The 19,646-nt window shown below is 41.0% G+C and overlaps 1 protein-coding gene across 9 annotated transcripts in view; it reads right to left on the reverse strand.

The window, feature by feature from the left end:
- LOC136289762 (protein bicaudal D homolog 1) overlaps positions 1 to 19,646 on the reverse strand; it is a 274,544-nt gene that overhangs the window by 142,484 nt on the left and 112,414 nt on the right. For all 9 annotated transcript variants that reach the window (XM_066183850.1, XM_066183851.1, XM_066183858.1 and 6 more), the window contains exons 3-5: positions 16,493 to 16,645; positions 12,312 to 12,749; positions 5,327 to 6,421 (exon numbers count right to left, since the gene is read on the reverse strand). In XM_066183850.1, the coding sequence (XP_066039947.1) occupies positions 5,327 to 6,421; positions 12,312 to 12,749; positions 16,493 to 16,645 (1,686 nt within the window). The remainder of the gene's footprint in view (positions 1 to 5,326; positions 6,422 to 12,311; positions 12,750 to 16,492; positions 16,646 to 19,646) is intronic.

Consider the following 19,646-nt stretch of genomic DNA (forward strand, 5'->3'; position numbering starts at 1 on the left):
GGCAACAACTCAGCACCTCAAGTGTCTCTGCAAAACTGTGCAGCTTTATGTGGAGGACTCAGATAAGTGAGTAAAGTTACTACAGGAGCTGTTACCATGTGTTCCAGCTGCAATAAACAACTGTGCCCCCTGGTCACTTTGCAAACAGGACACAGAGCACACGAGGCTCAGCCTCTGCAGCCAAGTTGTGAATCACTGTGTTTGGCCTCAAGCCTCCTGCTGGCTGAGGTTTTCCTTGGGCACAGGGACAGCCAGGTCCTGGCAGCCTGATTTACAGCTGAGAGCTAGTAATGTTCACTGCTATGCAAAACAGCATTATTTTAGCAATTTTAACCACTATAGAAAAAAATGGAGAAAATAAAAAAGTACAAATTACAGTTTTCATTTAACAGGAAAGCAAGGCTTTGTGTTTGTCCCATTCCTAAATTTTTGCTGCTCCCTTCTTTCTGTTTTCAATTTCATCTATTAAACTTCTTTTATTTACTACTGTACTGCTTTTAATAGTTACATTTGTTTTATCTTTGCAAGACTTGAACATTCTGCTTTACCTATGAATTCAGTATCCTTTCAAAGTTATTCAAAATACATAATTTTATAGAGGCTTTATACCTACTGCTGCTTGAGACATTTAAAAACATTGCCTTTGAATGAAATGAAGAAAAATTTGCTTCCTTTTACATTTATTCAGAGGGTGTTATGGTTGTTTTTTGAACTTCATTTACTGTATAATAAGTTGCAGCAATTCACACAGGCAATCAATTTCCCCTGTTGATCTTATGGGCTCTTGAGCCATCACCAAGGGAGACAATTTTAGAAGAACATTAGGTTAAAGCAACCAGCAAGGGAACAGGACAGAAGATGGTAATGACCAAACAGTTGGAAACCTGTTTCAAACTCAGTTTTCTGAAACTCAATACATTTCCCACTAACAATGTCTCTTAAAAAAAAAGACACATTAGAATTTCCTACTAAATTACAACTTTATTCATTTGTGTCTTGTTAAATAACAGCATTAAAGTTTTTTTAATTGTATATGCACCAATAATATTTTCTTACTTTTACCCCAATTTACATTAAGAGAACAGATTTTTAAAGGGTAGTTGTAGTAACCACCTAGCATTTTAAATAGATGCATTTTTTCAATCCAGATTTGAAATCATCAGCAATAAAATTATCAATCACTTAGGCATCTGTTTAAATCAATTCTGCTTGGTTTCAACCTTGATGATATATGCTTTGGTGCAGTGTAGGATGGTGGACACCAGCCTATGTCTTGGCAGGATAAAGCAGAAATAATCAGATTTTTTTCTGTTTTCAGCCATGACCAAAAATGTGCAGTCATAAATTAACAGTAATTTGCACATCGCTGGAATTGTGCACAATGATCAGACAGATTGTGATCCCCATGTTTTAGTCTGCATGTCAGGGTAAATGGACGTGCAATAATACAGGATGAAAACATAGTTTACTTAGAGAACAAAACTAACAGAGGAAGGACTATGTCAAATCTTCAGGTTTTTTCTTCCTATTAAAGGCTCCTACAAAACATCATAGAGAAAACAAAGCATAAGTTTCAAATCCTATGGTAAGTGCTTCATGGCTCTCCATGCACCAGCCAAGGTACTGAGGATCTCCCTCCTGAAAGTCTCCAAAGTGAAGAACAAATGGGCATAAGTGGTCTGCTACAGAAGCAAATAAAACTAACAAAAAAGGTGGGTTTAGTAGCAAAAGAAAGAAGGGGAGCACAAGCTGAGGAAGCTTCTCTTGGAAATTTGGGGAGCCTGAAGAGACAGGAATCCTGAGAACACCCTGAAGGCTGATTGTGTAATGGAGAATGAGGCAGGGGATAGAAGAGGAATTCAGCCTCCATCTATCAGAGACACTTAAGACTGTCTGGTCACCTCAGCTATACTGTCACACTGTGCCAAATTAACAGGGACAAAATGAACTGAAGACACAGCTTCATGTTAGTCCTCCCCCAGTGCCAGCCCTTGTTGAAATTATTTCTATTTGTTCCCCATCTCAGCCAATCTACAAAGTTGTACCCATTGAGCCATATATGCCTGGTTATGCCTGAAACCAATTCTGTAGGATAATCTAGACTTAGGTAATCTAAAACAGCATACACAGAGCATTCTCTGAAAGGAAGGATGGGGCAAATAAAAGCCTTCATCTCCAAGTAGTGGGTGCCACAAGGAAGCAGATGCCCAGGACCTGGCTTTAACAGCTCTTTCTGAAGCATTTGTTTTTAAGTCCTGGTTAAAGAAAAGAAACTGTATCAGAAAAATCAGAGAACTTTCCTCCACATAAAAATGCAATCTCTCAACGCACAAGTAGATGGGGAACACGAGAAAAAAGATGAAAACACGGGGGGGGAAAAAAGCATGAATATTCTTCAGTGAAGTAAATAATCCAATAAGACAGCAGAGGTGCTCATGACATTCTTGTCAGACCAGTCATGCTGAGGAACTGAGCAAATGAACTACCCAGGCTCTCATCCAGACACCTGCAGACATGGATTGATGCCTCATGTAGCATTTACTGTGTAGAAGTCGTCACCTGGAATTGACAGCAACGCCAGGAGGGAGCAGAGAGCTCCAACGCCTGAACTCCAGTGGGGTGTGAAATACCAGCAAGGGAAAGAGAGCTGAGGAACACACAGAGCTCAGTTCCCTCCCCATCCCCAAACCCCAGCCCTGGAGGTGAACAGGCTGAGTTGAGCATACACCCAAGCTCAGGACCTCAAGCGCTGCCAGAACTAACAGTATTCCTACAGAAGAGATGTTTGCCCAAACTCAGCCTAAAGGTTGCCATCTTCATCCTGAAATCTGTGAACAAATCTCATTTTCTAAGACTGCTTTGTATCCCATTTACTTTACATCAGCAGTGTGAAAAGCAGACCAGCTAAAATAATTGTTAATAAATATTAAATGCGACACTGGTAGGATTTTTATTTCACACATGAAAGCAGAAAACTAGGCTGTATTTTTAGAGCAGAAGTTGTACATGGTACTGGGTCTTTTCATCAAGCCTCTCTTTCACAGCAGAAATTCTACTCTGTTCTGTCCATATAATATCAGGGCATTTGTTTATAGATAAAATTCTGTATGTCTGGAGTTATCAAGGTATTTTTTCTGAAGGACTTTTATGGGTATTGCGTTACGGGAGCTGGAGACACCATAGTTACAGCTAATGCAAACATGAAAGTCTTGCTGACTCAATTCTGTCTCATGGAACTATTTACTTATGAAAGCAACTGATCAGCTTTCCATCAGAACTTCAGGGTATTCAATTCCGCTCATAGGCAGCTTTGCTTTATGATTGCTATTAGAAATCAAAATCAATTGAACTGGCCCTAAAAGTTACTGCATCATTAATTTGATTTTACTTTCTCATTTATACTACTTGTTAATTTTTATTCCACCAGTCTGCTGGAGACACAGTAATTTGGGCTATGAACAAATGGATACATAAATCAAGACAAGGTAAGCAAGCAAGCCAGCATGATCTATGTGCCTTGCTTTCTTGGGCAATTGATTTAATAATCCATTTACATGGACTTAGGTTTGTGTCTTCTTACACCAAATCTTGCTCTCTTTTTCCTGCTAGAGCTTTTTGAAGTCTAAAATGCTTATTTGCAAATACTACTGACATACCAACTGTGCCTCCCTAGTTAAGGGTGTTTTTCACTAAAGTACAGTCCAAAATACCAGACCCAAGGAAGGGTCCACCAAGGGAAAAACATTCCCAGACTTTTGCTGCTTTTAAACTTACTCTTTTGAAGGGGAAGATCTCAAGAGAATAAATCCTAACTCCTGTTTTTTTGAACATGAGTCAAAACATGAATTTGGGTATTGGGACACACCCACACTTGAGGCTAGCACATAACAAATCACTCTTCCCCTCTCCAGCATTAAATTTCTCCTTCCCTTTACATTATAATGTCTTTTAGATTGAAAGTCTGAGGAAGATGATATCAGGTTTGCATGAACAAGTACTGCAAGTTTCTGTGCCCAGTTGTACAGTTACCAATATCTATGCTGCTAGCTAATACATAAAAGATTAGTTAATAGCAGCTCCTTAGTCAGCAAATCTATCTTTTCCATTTCAGTGAGCATGCCTTAGGATAATGCATTATTTCTGACAGCAATAAAAGAGTAAGACTGAGATAGATCTTCTGGTAGTAGCAAAACATAAATGATAGCTCTATGCTAATGGGAAAAATCTTTAATTTGGAATCACAGAATGTATACCCACATACATCAATTTCATCAAAATTACATTTTAATTACATGGAAAATCCACATATAATTGCTCAGAGCTATTATTGCTTAGCTAGAGATGATATTTAATTACTTGAGTTAATATTTAACATGTGTTGTATCGAAGAGGGAGGGGATGCTATAAAAGACTCAATATATGTTGAAATACTGCTGCAGTTTAAAAATCCCCTGTACCCTATGCAGTTACAGAGACAACAATCAATTACACTTGAAATTGTAACTTCAGAATAGTTGACTATTGGGAATTTTAACACTGAAATCCCATCACTGTCAACAGCTAATAGTGTGCCAAGCTGTTAACCAGGATTCAAGCCCCCATGTGGTGATCACTGCAGTGTCTTCAGATGAGGAAAGTGCCAGGGAACATAGAGCAAAATCACTGCTGCTGCAGCCTCTTGCATTCAGATTTAACTCTGGGCAAAAGGAGATGCATCGAAGTAAATAAAACTATTTGAATGTTTAAATTTAGACTTATTTTTTTTCCAGTGTTTTTAGACCTGGAATCTAATGGATGCCAAGGGCTTGGTAGATAAACTATGCAAAGAAAACTGACAGTACTCTTGAAAAACATAGCATTAAGGTGAATTTCTTTTTGCATTTGATATCAAGTACTGTAATTTTTGTATTCTTTTCATCGGTGAAACATCAAAAATAAAGTGGTTGGATGAATTTCTCTTAAAATTTGAAAAATATTCAAAATAAGGTTTTTATTCTCCTAAACAGAAGAGCACACCACTGAGAGCCTCTCCAGGTACGTTCTATTTTGTTTTCCAACCCTGGCAATCTTAAACAGTTCGTGATAATACCAGCAACATGCCTGGGCAGTAGCTGGTCCACCTCTGCTGAATGAAAGGCGGGTGCTGAGAAAAGCACTGAAGTGCTTAAAGAGGAGGCTGGGAGGGGAGGGAACAAAGGTGTGTCCTTGCTGCTACTGAGAGACTAAATAACCTGTGAGCAAAACCTCTCCTCCAAAATACCCCTGGGAAAGCTTGTAAGTGACCTGACTAAATAACACTTTCCTGAGTGCTTTATGAGCACCTTACCTGCTTGTTGGCTTTCAGCACTGCCCTCAAGGTCGCGATCTGCTCTCGCTTTGTACTCAGGAGCGACTTCAGCTTCAGGATCTCCTCCATTAAGGCCTCCTTGTCCTTGTCGATCATGGGCGCCAGCTCGCGGGCCGCGGCCCGCTGCCGCGACAGCTGCAGCGACCGGTCCACAGCCTTCTGCAAGTGCTTGATTTGGTCCCTTATTATGGCATTGAGGTTGTAGATGTTCATAGGCTCTTTGCGGATGTCACTGGTGTCAGAGACAGGGGAGGAAGGAGGGGCTGTGATGACGGGAGAAATGGAAGGTGTTTTCGTTGGGCTCTGTTCCTTGCCAGGCTCTGTGGTCTCTTTTGTCACCTGCTCGGTCGGGGTCCTGGCTTCCACGGGCGATGCCACCCCCCGCCTGGCGAGCCGTGGGGAAAGGAGGCCTCGAGGGTCATCTGGCCCCTTCAGGCTCCCGCTGCGGGTGACTCTGCTCTGCCTGTAATAGTCCAACATGACCCTGTTCGGCGTCTCGTTGTTGCACAGGCAGACGTGGTGGTAGAGCTGAGCCAGCTCCTCACTAAACGTCACCAGCTCGTCCTGGGCAGTGTTAAGGGTATTGTGGTTTTCGTTTGCTATGCTTGTCATCCTTTGTAACTCCTTTTCCATGTGGACCATTTTTTCCTGGCTTTCCTTGGTCGACTTCTCCAGGCTTGTCACCTGCTCATCATATGTCTGGATTCTGCTCTCATACTTGGCCTTCTCTTCAGTGTAGTTTTCCACATACTTATTATATTTTTCCTTCAAGGCCTTGATTTCTGCTTTAAGGTCTATCACCTCAGTAACAGCTACTTTGTATTTACATTCCAGGATCTCCAAGCCATTGATGTCCACTTCGTAGTCGTGTGCTTCCTCACCGGAATCTCGGCCCTTCTCACAGTCAAGCTCAACTTTCAGCTCCTTGTTGCTCTGCAGCCCCCTCATGGCGTTGACGTGCTCCGTGAGCCTGTGCACACGCTCGTGCTGCTCTGTCAGGGCTCCCTTGGTGTGCTCCAGCTGTGTCTGAGACTCCTGGAGGTTGGCCAGGAGAATGGCCTTCTCTCGCTCCACCTGCAACAGAGTCAAAATGAGAACCCCAGGATCTCATCCTACCCAGGCTGAGCACCAAACTCTGCAGTCACCGTCATCTCCCCCACCCCACCACTACCTGCAACTTGAGGGCTTCTGAGAGATACATATATACTTTAGCCATATACACTTAAAACATAAAATTAATTTATAGAGTGCCTTGTAACTCTCAGAGGTTTAGGAAGTCCCAGCCTCTGTTACAACTTTCAATATCACTGGGTCACAATTCTACACATTTCCCACTGAAGAATTACCAAGTGCCAAAGCACTGTCTCATCAGCTAGAATGATGATACAGGATTTATTAGGACATATGTTCCCTGAACACAGAAACTGCATCACTGTCAACTGCTAGCCATTTCTCAATAGAGTTTGAATTTACATTTCCCTTTAACAGTTCTACCAGTTTTTCACAATATTCATTCATATCTTTGAACTACTGCACACTTTCATTAAAGCAAATGCAGTATAAAACTAGCTGTGTACATTTCCACAGATTGAATAACCTACTGTGTGGAAATGTAGCACAGATCAGGACACTGAGCACATGCAACTCCCAGGACTGCCCATCCCTAGCACTTATCTGTAAGAAAAACCCATCTGTTTAAATTCAAGCCAAGAAAAGCAGGACTTGTGGTGTAACTAACAACCCACTCACTGTTTGTCATCTAGTAAGTTTCTTTTCAAATATCCACAGAGAAATGTGGACATTGAACAACAGAAGACATCATGAGAGACACCTCTAGAAATTTTAATGCACAGCAATTTTAAAGCAAGTGAACAAGACAAACTCACAAGTTTGATCTGGTCAGATATTTGGTACTCATCACAATACTTCAGAAAGGCTCTCATTTCAAGTTTTAAGTGTAATGCTCCAACTTCTTCCCTTGCCTTTGTTCTGTCCTGAACTGGGAAGTGGAGGAAGGCTCATGGAGATAGGATCCTTCCTCCTTTCGTGGCTTTTACAATAGGACCCTGAGCCTATCAGGTTTATTGCTCTTCTCTCTCCCCCACTGCAGTATTACAGCACATGCAGTGAAAATGGCTCTTCCCTTGATGAGTGCTGGAATTATTAATTCTGAAAATTTAAAGCTTTCAGTTATGAAGAAACCTAAAAAGAAACCATACACAAACTGTCCTTCCCTATCAGTAGCATGTAAAAGAGACTCAAATGAGCCACCATGAATCTTGGTAAAGGAAAACAAAAGCCTTTGAGAAACTGATAAGGTATTAATTACCATCTCACAAAATGTTCTGAGCAGTGCTTCAAATTCCTGTTTCCTCTTAAGCAGGCTTTTGAGCCATGGCTGCTGCTCAGAAGTACTAAGACCTTGGAGTACACAGTGATCCCTTGGTTTCACAGACAGGCTCTCAAAACGTAGCCTACACCAGGATCTGCAACCAATTGCAGGCAGAAACTTTTATTTGCAAATAAAAATAGAAGCCATGATAAAAATAGCTTAAAAAATCAGCCTACTTTTCCTGTATACAGGGGACTGATGCCTTAAGAATTAAAAACCAAAAATTTCATGATCCAGGAAGAGTCTCTCTCTTTAGCTATGAAGTGTTCCATTTTTGGCACTACATCATCAGTGCAGAAGAGGACAGCTAAGGACCACAAGTATTTTGGTATCCTTCTCCATTTTCTGTTCCCCCGTTGTTATCCCAGTATGTCTGCCACCTGAGTTGTTGCTCAGCCCCCATGTCAGCCCACTCTTGTTGAGAAAATCCAAAATAGGGTAAACTTCCCTTTTGCCAAGTGCATCTTCTTAAAAGTGACCACTTTCTACAGATCTCCCGGTCAGGCCTGTTCTGGGGGCCCTCAGAGATAACCCAGCAGGAGTCTCTTCACCAGCTTTCCTCATTTTTTTCATCAGGCTGCCTGGCCCAGGTCTGTTCTCCCTAGAAACCTTCAGCTGAACTCCAGTTGTTACCACCTGGTATAGCAGGCTTCAGGGTTACTTACACTGCCCTCATCAGATGAAGGTATTTATTCCTTCAGGCTGGTGAGCTATGCATTTGCACCAAAAATCTGGGTTTTGGCCAATGAAAGGACCATCTCACTTTATAATGAGAAACGGTACTGATAATAAAGAACCACATATTACACACCAAAGGCAGTTGGCTTATTAAAGTGTACGGGTCCACTGTGGGCATGGTCACACCAGAAGCCAACTCACTGTAGATTGCACCCATGTAAAAACAAATATTTATTTTTAATAATATTTATTTAAAATAAAGCCTTCCCTTTGAGAAAACACCTGTGTGTTAAAACAGCACAGTGTTTCAGTGCCTGCTTAAATTAATCAGACAGAATTGATCCTGCAGGACTACTGATCTGAGCCATTATACCCTATCACGAAGAAAAACTGTAGCAGAGCTAATTTGGATCTTGATGATAATTTCTCTTCTAAACACAGATGTGTTCTGGAAACACTCATTTCAAACAGAAAGGATTCTTTCCAGAAAAAAACATTTTAAACTTTTAAAACCCATATATCAACTTGCACAGCAGGCAAAAGGAAATACACAGACCTACTCATTTTTATTCATTCTGGACCAGCAATAATGGATTAAGCTAATCTCCTTCTGTTTAAAACCATAAATACATGCTCTTACTGCCAAGGGAAAAACCCCAAAGCTCCAGCTCAGTCCTGAGCACACCTTTTGTATATTAATGACTCTGCTGTTGCCAAACATGATGATAATATTTCCTGTTCTAGACAATACTATACTCTTATTTCTACCACAGCAAACTTAAGGCAATTCCAGGTCTTTTTCAGTCCAGTTAGTGTATTTTTTTTGACACTGAAATTGGTACCTGCAGTAAGCATTTTCATCATCTTAAAATGAAAATAAAAGCAATTCAAAAGTAGCTGTACCTATTTTGCAATGCATCCTTCCCTCCAGAGATTTCAGCTTGAGATTTCCTTCTCAATTTGCATCTATAGTTTGCAATTATGAAAAGCAATTTAACCATAGCCATTTATGTCCCCACCTTTTTTTTTTTTTTTTTTTTTAAACATCAGAATTTGAGTGAACAATTCCTGGGGGAGACTGGAAAAAAATTAACAGGAGAGCTCATCTCAAGAACCCTGAATCTCAGCTACAGCATATTTGTCACAAGAGTACAAGGCAGCTAAAGAAGAGTGTCAGAAACTGAGCTGCAGGGACTTGTTATTGTTCTGCCTTTTTTAAGAGAATTTAATCTAGGTTTTCACAATAGGATTATTAGCCTCAGAAAAAGGGAAAGCATGACCATGGGAAGAAAAGGAGCCCTAGACTTCAAAGATGATATAGAGAATTCTTTCCACTGGACAACAAACAGGAAGGAAGAGTGCAAAGCTCTGAGCTTTTCTAAGAAAATCTCAAAATATGAAAATTTTCAGCAAGACATTTGTTACACAGCAGATATATATATATATATAGATATAGATATAGATATATAGATATATATATATATGGAAAGGGAATAGGTGCAATTAAGTCTCTCCTAGGGACCAGCACAGCCCATGAAGCAGCAGCATCCAAAATCTATAGAAGAAATTCTATTTGTCATACTGTTTCAGTGAAGTCTTCTTTATGAGACTGAGGAGCAAAAACAATTTGCCAGACACACTGACAAAATGGCAAATCTGAAGTTTACCTTTAACATAAAAAGGAACCTGATGTCCTATAGTCATAAAAATAGTTCCCAATAAATGGTCAGTTCCTTCAGAAACTCTACCCTAGTACCGCCTCTTCACAGAAAATAGGAGGAACTCATACCAAGCATTGAGATTCAGCTGAATGAACACCATATGGCAAAGATGCTGTATAGGGGAAAAAAACCCCAATTTTGCTGATGATTTACCTTTTGTCAGCCTTGAAAACCACACGGAAAACTTTTGCCAGCATATTTCACATTTAATTTGTATGATCCAAATTTAATTTGTGTGACGCGAACTGATGTAACTCAACAGAGAAGGAGATCACTTTGTAAAACACAAGCATTTTGCAGTGAACTTTTACAGTATCTAAAGAAATCAGGCTTTCATTGAGGTCTAGTCTGTCTTTTTAAACCCTGAACCTTTTAACAGGATATAAATGCCAAACAAAGGTGGCCACCACTGGCAGAGATGTGTTGGGGCCCAGCACCAAAAAATGCTATGACCGAAAATATTCATAATTTCTTTTTTAGGGTCCTAAGTTTGTTCCTAGAGACTGTGAGAAGGCTGCTTCTTTGTTTAAGAAATATAAGGTTTTAACCCAAAGATAAAGACAATTACAGTATCTTTCAAGTAGAAGTTTGCTAACTCATCATGCTCAGTATTTAATTTCATAAAATCAAGAAAAAAGCATACCCAAAGTAATCCTTTTTTTCATTTCTAAGCAACTTGCAACTCCAAATTTATACTGTATTTCACTGTAAATTATGGCTTAAAACACCGTCTTTCGAAATGTGAACACTTCAAAGCACTTCTTTTGAAACTGTGCTTTTAAAAGTTTTAACATTGTATTTCTGAATCAAATTAGAAGCTGCATATAATGCATATGTTCACATATTATTTATAGATACTTGCATGTATACAAGTATATATACATACTTGAATATATACAAGTATATATATATATATACACACTTGTTCTTCCAGGTGCACATTTGTACATCTGCATGTACATACAATATACACTCTCTGTAGACTTTAAAACTGGGAAGTTTAACAGAATTTGTCATGTAAATAAAACCCTAAATTTCAAGCTTTTACACTTAAATGATGTGTGCTTTGTGTCAAAGTTATTGGTGCAAAGCACTAGATGTCATCCATGTTCACTATGTCACAGCTCAGATCAAAACTTCCCACAGTGAATTTGGCAGCGAGATAAATAAAACAATTAACTCTTCAGCAATTAGGACAGACCACATACGGTTTTGTTGTTCTCTAGCAAGCACTGAAAACTGGTTTTGCTCTATTTCACTTCCAAACCACCTTTTACATTTCAAGCAGTAAAGGGTTCGTATTTCCTCTCTTTAGAAGAGGTGCTTTTCAGAAGCCTGAAGCCAGAAAATGCTGGGTGTTTCCTTGACGGTGCCAAACCCTTTCAAGCTGCTGCGGCAGACGAGATGCTCAACAGCTTGGGCAGCAGGACCCCTTTCTCTGCGTGGCACTGCCCCCCTTCCGAGATGATGGCAGCACAGGGGCCGGCAGCTTGAGTTTTCATCTGGCTGGCGTCCCAGGCTCCTATTCTGGCTGGGCACGGACGAGCAGGAACAAACGCCGGCTGTCCCGCCCCGAGGCACCCCCTGCAGCCCGCGCATCCGCCGGCACTGGCAGCGGGACACGGGCACTCTGTGACAGCCCACACGCCACATGCTCCCGGGGCACGGCTGGTGAGGGCAGCGCTGCCCTCCTTTTGTTCCCTCCTGACCGTGTGCCAAACCCTGCTCGAGCCGAGTTTAGCGGCAGAAACTCCCTCTGGCTTGCAAGGGAGCATAATCAAATCTGTACGTGCAGGTATTTTTTAATGAGGGTTTTTTTCCAGATAGCTTTAGTCGTATTGAAGAATACCTTATTTCATTTCCAATTTCAGGGACATTTACCATTATGAAAGCAGGAAAAAATGAATCTAACCTCCTGTAACCCCAGCATCTCCATCCCTTTCTCCTCTTTGCACTAAATATCTGCTCAGGTCACACTGACTTTTGTGCAGGTATGTACTCTGTGTACGAGGGATATTTCTGACAAAATCTGGATAAGAAAAAACACCAAAGCAGAAGTCTGGAAAATGGACATATGTGGCCAAGAATGTCACCAGGAATGATCACAGCAAAACTAGCACAAGGTTTCACAGGATGCGTCTAAACGCTACAGGACATTAAATTCAGCCCTTACCTGCATGAGTTGCTGCTTCAGTTTCTGTATCTCTGATATGTTGAGCTCACTGAAGAGGTCAGAGACGGGGTGCAGAGATTCCCCTTTCCTACTCGTGGGAGTTCTGTAGTCACCGTTGAGTTTCACAAGAGGCCCGTGGATGTGTCCGTTCATTTTGTCGTCGTTGTTGGGCTCACCCCCGTCCTCTGAGAACTTCAACCCATCTACTGATATATTAATATGGTTATTATACATACTATCATTGAGGTTGATATACTGGGCCAGTTCCTTTCTCAGATTGTTCTTTTGCTCTCTTTCATTTTTTAAAGTTTCCAGAGCTTCCTCCAGCTGATGCTCAGCAATCTCCTTCAGCCGGATGGCATCTTCTAGCTGGCTATTAAGCAACACTGTCTCCTCCTCAAATCGTTTAATCTCATGCTTTAAGCCTTCGTATTCAACCTGAATTAGACAAGACAAAGAACATTCATAATACTAAAACTTGAGTTGTGAAAACCTGCCATTTATCAGCCCTGTTGAGATAGGTGTTAGAGAAACTATGGTTTGGAATACCAGACACTGCCTGCTGCTGCAAAGAACTGGCTCAACAAAAAGTGCACGTGGAGTTCACTCCGTTAAATACTCCAGTGCTCACTTTTTCAGCATGTGAGACTCAAGAAATAGAAAGCCTCTTTCTGAACAACTTATGATAAGCAATGAAATTTCATGGGAAGAAGGCTGGTTATTAGTAGCTGTCCTGATAATAACAGATTTACTATGAATTGCTATAAGCAATGTTGGTATATCATGGTATTCATGGATCTTAGGTTAACATGGCCTGATTTATGGTTTGCAAATATTCTGAAGATGACCTCGTATCTCAATTCCTACTAGGTATTAAGTCACTCAGGCACAGATACTCTCAAGTACCTTGGTAGTTTTCAAAAATACAGATGGAAGGTATAAAAACAGTAGAAGAGCCTCAACTCTCTTCTCTGTACTTTACAAGGCTCTCCATTTTCCCAGAGGTATTTAGTTTTAAAAATTAATCAGGAATCTATTTGTACAGTCAGTTTAAACTCTTAGATGGCCCAAAACTGCTAGAGTTTTCAAGCTACCAGAAGAATGCAGCAAACAGTTGATTCAGGCCCCCACAGTCCCTGGACGGTGTGTAGGGAAGGGATGTCCCTCTGGAGCACACAGGAACCTGTTGCTCCAACCACAGTGCCTGGAATGTTTGTCAGTGACACCCGTTGGCAGCACTGGAGGAGTTCAGTGTTCTGTCCCTCTCAGAGGGCAGCTCCCTGTCCCACACCCAGGATTGGTATTTTATCAAGGTGTTTATGGGCATTGTGAGCTGAGCCAAACAGCAGCTTCCTCTCTGTCCTTTAGAGGTAGCTCCTTTGTTCAGTCCTTTCCATTTCCCTTCACAAGAAACAAAGCCTGGAAAAACCCAGCCTAGCTCGAGAGTTGATCAGCAATACCTAGACAGTGCAGGAGATCCCCACTGCAGAAAGCTTCCCCTTTGCTGTCCTTTACATTCCTTTTCTCTGTTGGAAAACCCCACAGCAATGAAAAGGAACAGCTTTGTTTGTGAAGGTCCATGTCCACACTTGACCAGCACTCCTGGTAAAAATGATGACACTTGGATTTTTTAAATTTAATTTTAATCATGTTAGCCATCTGCATCTTAATTTCAAAATGAAAAAAAAAATCTCATTATCAGGTGAAATAATTTAATAGCTTGGTGAAAGAGGAAAAAAATACAGAATTTTCATGTTTCCATGAAAAGCCCCGATTTTTTGCAGTTGATGCTTTTATAATTCAAACAACATTACTACCTGCAATCTTAATGCATTGCATAGAATTTTCTTGTATTTGACATATATGGATTTTTAATCAAACTAAAATGAGGGCAAAAATAAAATGGCAAAAAAAATTTCCACCATTCCTATTGAAGTAGAATATTTATCAACCTGTCAAAAGTCTTCGACTCATAAACCTTTAGAAAAGCAAACTTCAAAACCAAAGCACTAATCTCCAAACTCAGAAACATGTCAAACAGCAAAGTCCCAAAATGATATTGGACATTCTTAAATAGAAAAGGAAAATCCATGAGAGTTTCAAATCTACATTTGGCAATTCAGTATCTTTCCTTACTGAAGGAACAGGTCCATCTGGAAAAACTATGAAATGCAATCAAAGTAGCTATGCTTATAACTTAAGGACATGAAAAAAAGCCAAACCCTGAAACATTAATTTTGAAGAATTAAAGATTTTAGTTAAACCAGATATTGCTGAAGTAAGACAGATAGACTTCCCTTTTGATAAGCAGAAGCGGGATTTAAGGGACTGATAAATCATGAGGCCTGTCAACTTATGTTTGTGTATTCTGACTAATCAATAGGCTTCAAGAAGGACAATGAATTCATAAATCAAATACTCCTGGGAAAACAGGATTCAGTTGTCACGCAACACTAAAAGGTTAAAAAGTCGAAGCGAAGAAGACTCACTTACTTCATCATTTTGAGACCCTGCCCCATAAAAAAGACCACCGAGCCATTTCAAAGAACAAACCACGCATGCTTAATAGCTTTTGGCTAATTACCATACGAAGCGGGGAATGGGATGTACTAAAGTCATGAATATACATTTGTGTTTTGGGTATTCAATACTTCTGTACATAAAAAGACCCTGTGATCTGTGAGCGCGCGTGTTTGGGAGCTATCCCGCACGCTGCCCGGCGTCGTAATTAAACATACACTTTCTAACTTTAAACTGTTAGAGAGTCTTTTGTTCGTCATAGTTGGATATCGGCATTAGGGCGATATTCATATTTTTTTTAATAATTCAACCCTACAAAACAACCAAGACTTTTTCAATTTTAAACACATATAAAAGCTAGAGGTCTATATATCTCTATGGTTACCTTCTCATAGATTCTTACTTTAAAAAGCTACAAAAAACCCCAACATGTAGATAATGACCTTCTAGCACCAAGATTTATAACATATGGGTTTGTAAATTCAACCATTAAAGAATGATCTTAAAATTTTATCTTGTAAAGTAATTTTGGGAATCACAAGTGCATGGATCTGTGATGCAAAATGACTGATTTTTAAAGCCCTTCAAAATGTGGCAATGCTTTTTCTCTCTCCACAGACCGTTGGCATTTAGTTTCAGTTAGAATTAAATATTATGACAAATATAAACACTTGCAAGCAGATATCATTTTAGGCAAAAACTAGCACAGTCCATGAAGGGCTCGTTTACTTCCTGACGATGTGACAATGACTCCTATGAGGTTGATGAGAAAAAAATCCATGCCCCAAAGGAGGAATTTGCTGTCTGGGTAAATAACTCTGGCAACAAAGATGATCTGTATAAATTCCGTTTCAGGAGTGGAAAGACCAGGCATCTTCATAAATAAGGAAATCATGAGCCCATTCCCACTACCTGTGTATTCCCTGCAGCACAGCTCTGTTGTTTAAAGTGTTTCAATGGCACTTGTGCTGAAGCAGTAAAAAAGCAGTAAAAGAGAGCTGAAATAGCACTGCTTCTTCCTGCAGGAATAAGGCAGCTTTGTTCCAAGGCTGCCTCAGAAACTGTGACAGGGCTGGCTCTTCCACAGAAGCCCCAAGAGCACCAGGCAATGGGTCAGGGCACAACCAGGGGCTGCAGTGCAGAGCTGTGACCCTCTGAGAGCAGGTGAGGAGAACGTGTTAGAAGTGCAATGTTATGTTATGATGGTCTAGACAGCACCTAAAAGGCAGGAAGTGTTATACCACCCAACCTGGATATTTAAATTTTCATCACCACAAGTTAACTCTCCTGACAGGAGATCAAATCTCTTTTGCTCACTTTAAAGGACAACTGACCTCTGGGAACCAAGTTCCTGAGGAACGGGAAAAGCATGAAGCAAAAATACGCAGCTCTATCTCTTTCAATAATTCCTCTCTGATTCCACAGTTCTGCAGCGAAATATTCCATCATAATTTTTCAAAACTGAGGTAAGAGCTTCCCCATATTTCAAAAATGGCCAGTAACACCATTTTAGAATAAATGATCAGCAAAAACCCAGCCGGGAAAAAAACCCCAAACATACAAAGAAACTTCTATCAAAGTCCTCTGCAGGATCACATTATGGAAATTAGAGAAAATAGTGATAATTTATAGTACAGTGCCTTGAACCTTTCAGTGCTTACTTGATTCTGTTTCAGTGTGGACACCAGTTTCTGTAAAGTGATGTTTTCTTCCTCCAGCTCAGTGTAGTCCTGCAGCAGTCTCGCTTCTCGGAACTTGTACTCTCGAATCTCATCTTTCATTCGTATCCTCTGCAGCTCCACCATTTCGTTATTCTGACAAGAGAAAACACAAGTACATTACAATTCACACACAGCCAGTCTAATGCTGAACGCTGCCTTCAGAAAAGGCCAAACAAAAATTAATCCTGGAATAGAAATGATTTAACAGTGCACATCAGAACACCATCACCTATTAATTTGAGGCCAAGCAATCATTTCAGGTGGGTGCCGGGAATGCAGAAATGGGAATGTCTGATAGAGAAGCCCCGATTAAAACAGTTTCAACATTAGATGCTTATTGAAATGGAAACCTGGGAAGGCTGTAGCATATCTCATTAGTTTCACTGGTCTACAACACAGCAGATTTAAAAAAAATTACCACCTGTTTTCCACAGAAGGATGCATTTTACATTCATACAGAAAAGCAGTGAGCACTGACATCTGTTCTCCAAAGACATCTGCTAGGGAGCAAGGTGCACTCACATTTGCATCTGCAGGCACTAGAGAGGCTCACAGGCAGGCACAGGGTGGAAAGAACTTATCAAAAGCCTGACAAACGCCTGGCTGTGCTGAGCAGGATCACACCCAGCACTCCGGGAACACACAAGGTCACCATTTTATTTTTCCCATTAGCACATACAGTGCCCAGACAGCCTTATGAGAGAGAACATGAGGGATCAGTTTCACCAAAAATCGATTCCGTCAGATTCCAGCTCTGACTGAGTTTGACATCAAGGGTCAGGTCATTCTGGAAAGACTCTGCTGGCGTAACCACGATGCGAAAGGCACTACGAGAAGATGGAGTTAACACACACACAGCTGGAAGAGAACAGTGACCGATACAGCCGGCTGGGAGGAACAACCTCCTGCCTGCCCTGCTTTGAAGAGAAGCCTGCACTTGTCTGACTAAGAGAAATGGGTATAGTCAATCACATCTCCTTTCCTGAAGGAGGATCCTGAGCATTACCCCAGTAGCTGGTGGAGAGACCTTACTGATGGGGCAGGGCCCCCTCACTGCTGGGATCTCAGAGAGAGCACACCTGGGAAGAAGTAATGAGTTTCTGTAAAAGATTCCAGTGTGAAGGGAGGGCAACCACTGGCCTGATGGATACCTGAACAAAAGTCAAATGTTTAAGCAGAAATTGTAGTCAGGGAGCTCTAAATCAATCAATCTGCACCCTCACTCTCTGGTACACAAAGGAGAAAACCCCACATTCTGAATTAAGGATAAACGGAACTTCACTTAGCATCTTGGTTAAATAATTACAAACCCCTGGAAAAGAACTTCCCAAAGCATGGGAAAATATTTTGATGCAAGACTTGATAAAAGTGGCTTTAAAAATAAAAACTTTTTGTTAGAGAAAGCTAAAAATCATCAGCCTCCTCCTAGCAGCTAATTAAGAAGTAAAGAAACTACCCGATTTCTGAACTGAAAGCAACTGAAAAGATTCCCAGTAGAAGAGTCACAGTGCACTAGAAAAAAAAAAAAATTCCTGCATCCATCACTGCCTAAAAAACCTCTGAACAAATGGTAAGAGCAACACCACAGATGATTTCAAAAGGTGAAGGCATTTTATACTTTTCGTTTTGTCACACCACATTCCCAGCTATGGCAGGTGTGGGTGTGTGTGCTAGTCTGAGGACAACACCAAATGCACAACTCCACCGTGTCAAGGATAAATTAAGCTGCTCAGCAACTCTCCCAGTGTCTGAGGATGATCAGCTCAGGGAATGAGCTGGCTGATATCCATTCAACACTGCCAGAAGCCCTGGGGAGAGGGAGCATCCTGACAGGATCCCAGAAGAGCTCACCGAGCCGTTCCCAGCTGCGCTGCCTGCACCTCACCGGGGTGACACCACCACCACCACCAGCAGCCAGGACAGATCTGCTCATGATCCAAACTGCCTCTGCCATCAGCACTGCTGAGGAAAGAAGGGCCTCCCCAAAAGGCCAGGCTGGATAGGGCCTTGAGCACCCTGGTCTAGCAGAAGGTGTCCCTGTTCATGGCAGGGGCATTGGAACTATGCAATCTTTAAGGTCCTTTTTTAACACAATCTACTTCCTGATCCTGTGATTCTAAAAGGGAAGAATAAAAAAGGTGGCCAGAAATGGAGGACAAGGAATTTTCACAGAATCCTGACAGAGTCGTTCCCTGATAGACTACAAGGCAGGGTAGCTTGAAAAAGCCTTGAAAATCAATTCTGTAAGATGCGAGTACTCCTTTGTCTCTCCTGTCATTGCAAACTGCAACAGAAAACACGAGCTATCACCTTGCTGGAGTGCACCATCATTTATTTAAAAGATACCACATTTCTTCACCATTTATAACTGCTGCTTCCTATGTAATCTTAGAGATATAAACAGAATCATCTATCGTTCTCCTCTTCTTACACATGGAGAAACTTTCTGCAGTGCAGCCTCTATTTGTCCTTACTCATGGCATTTCATCAAGAAAAAAACAGCAGGAAAAAGGAAGACTTGCCAGTTGGAGCCTCCCATGTGCCATGCGTGCCCAAACACTGCCTGCCACACTTCCCATGGCCAGGGCCAAGGCCTCTACTGGAAGCAATCCCTCTGCTCTGACACGGGCAAAACCAACTCACCACACTACAGAATAGGGCATCACCTTCTCACAGCAATATAAAATGTGTGTTTTGTCACTGCAAAACACCCAGGAGTTACCCTCCATGCTTCAGATCCCTCCTCCTACTTGCAAACGTCTGCATTATGCTGGCAAACACCCAGCTGCAAAGCACTCCAGTGCTCTCCATGCTTGCCAGAAAAGACACTGATTCCACTCCACAGGCCCAAAACCTGATGTTTCAGAGGTTTACAAGTGAGTAGCCACAGGACAGGTAGAGGGCTATTCTGACTTCCTTCATATAAGACCACTGTGTATTTTTTGGAAGTGAACTAGTCCTAAACCTATTTTGAAAAAAAAAAAAAAATCACGTTGAGTTTATTCTCTTTCACTGTTGGTATGAAGGATATACTCATTTTTATCAAGTGCTTTGATTAAACATATTAACTTCTCACAATCCTATTGTTATTTTG

This window comes from Chamaea fasciata, unplaced genomic scaffold (assembly GCF_029207755.1).
Source record: "Chamaea fasciata isolate MVZ Bird 193981 ecotype frontalis unplaced genomic scaffold, bChaFas1.0.hap1 SCAF_5, whole genome shotgun sequence".
In the NCBI taxonomy this organism is placed as follows: Eukaryota; Metazoa; Chordata; class Aves; order Passeriformes; family Sylviidae; genus Chamaea; species Chamaea fasciata.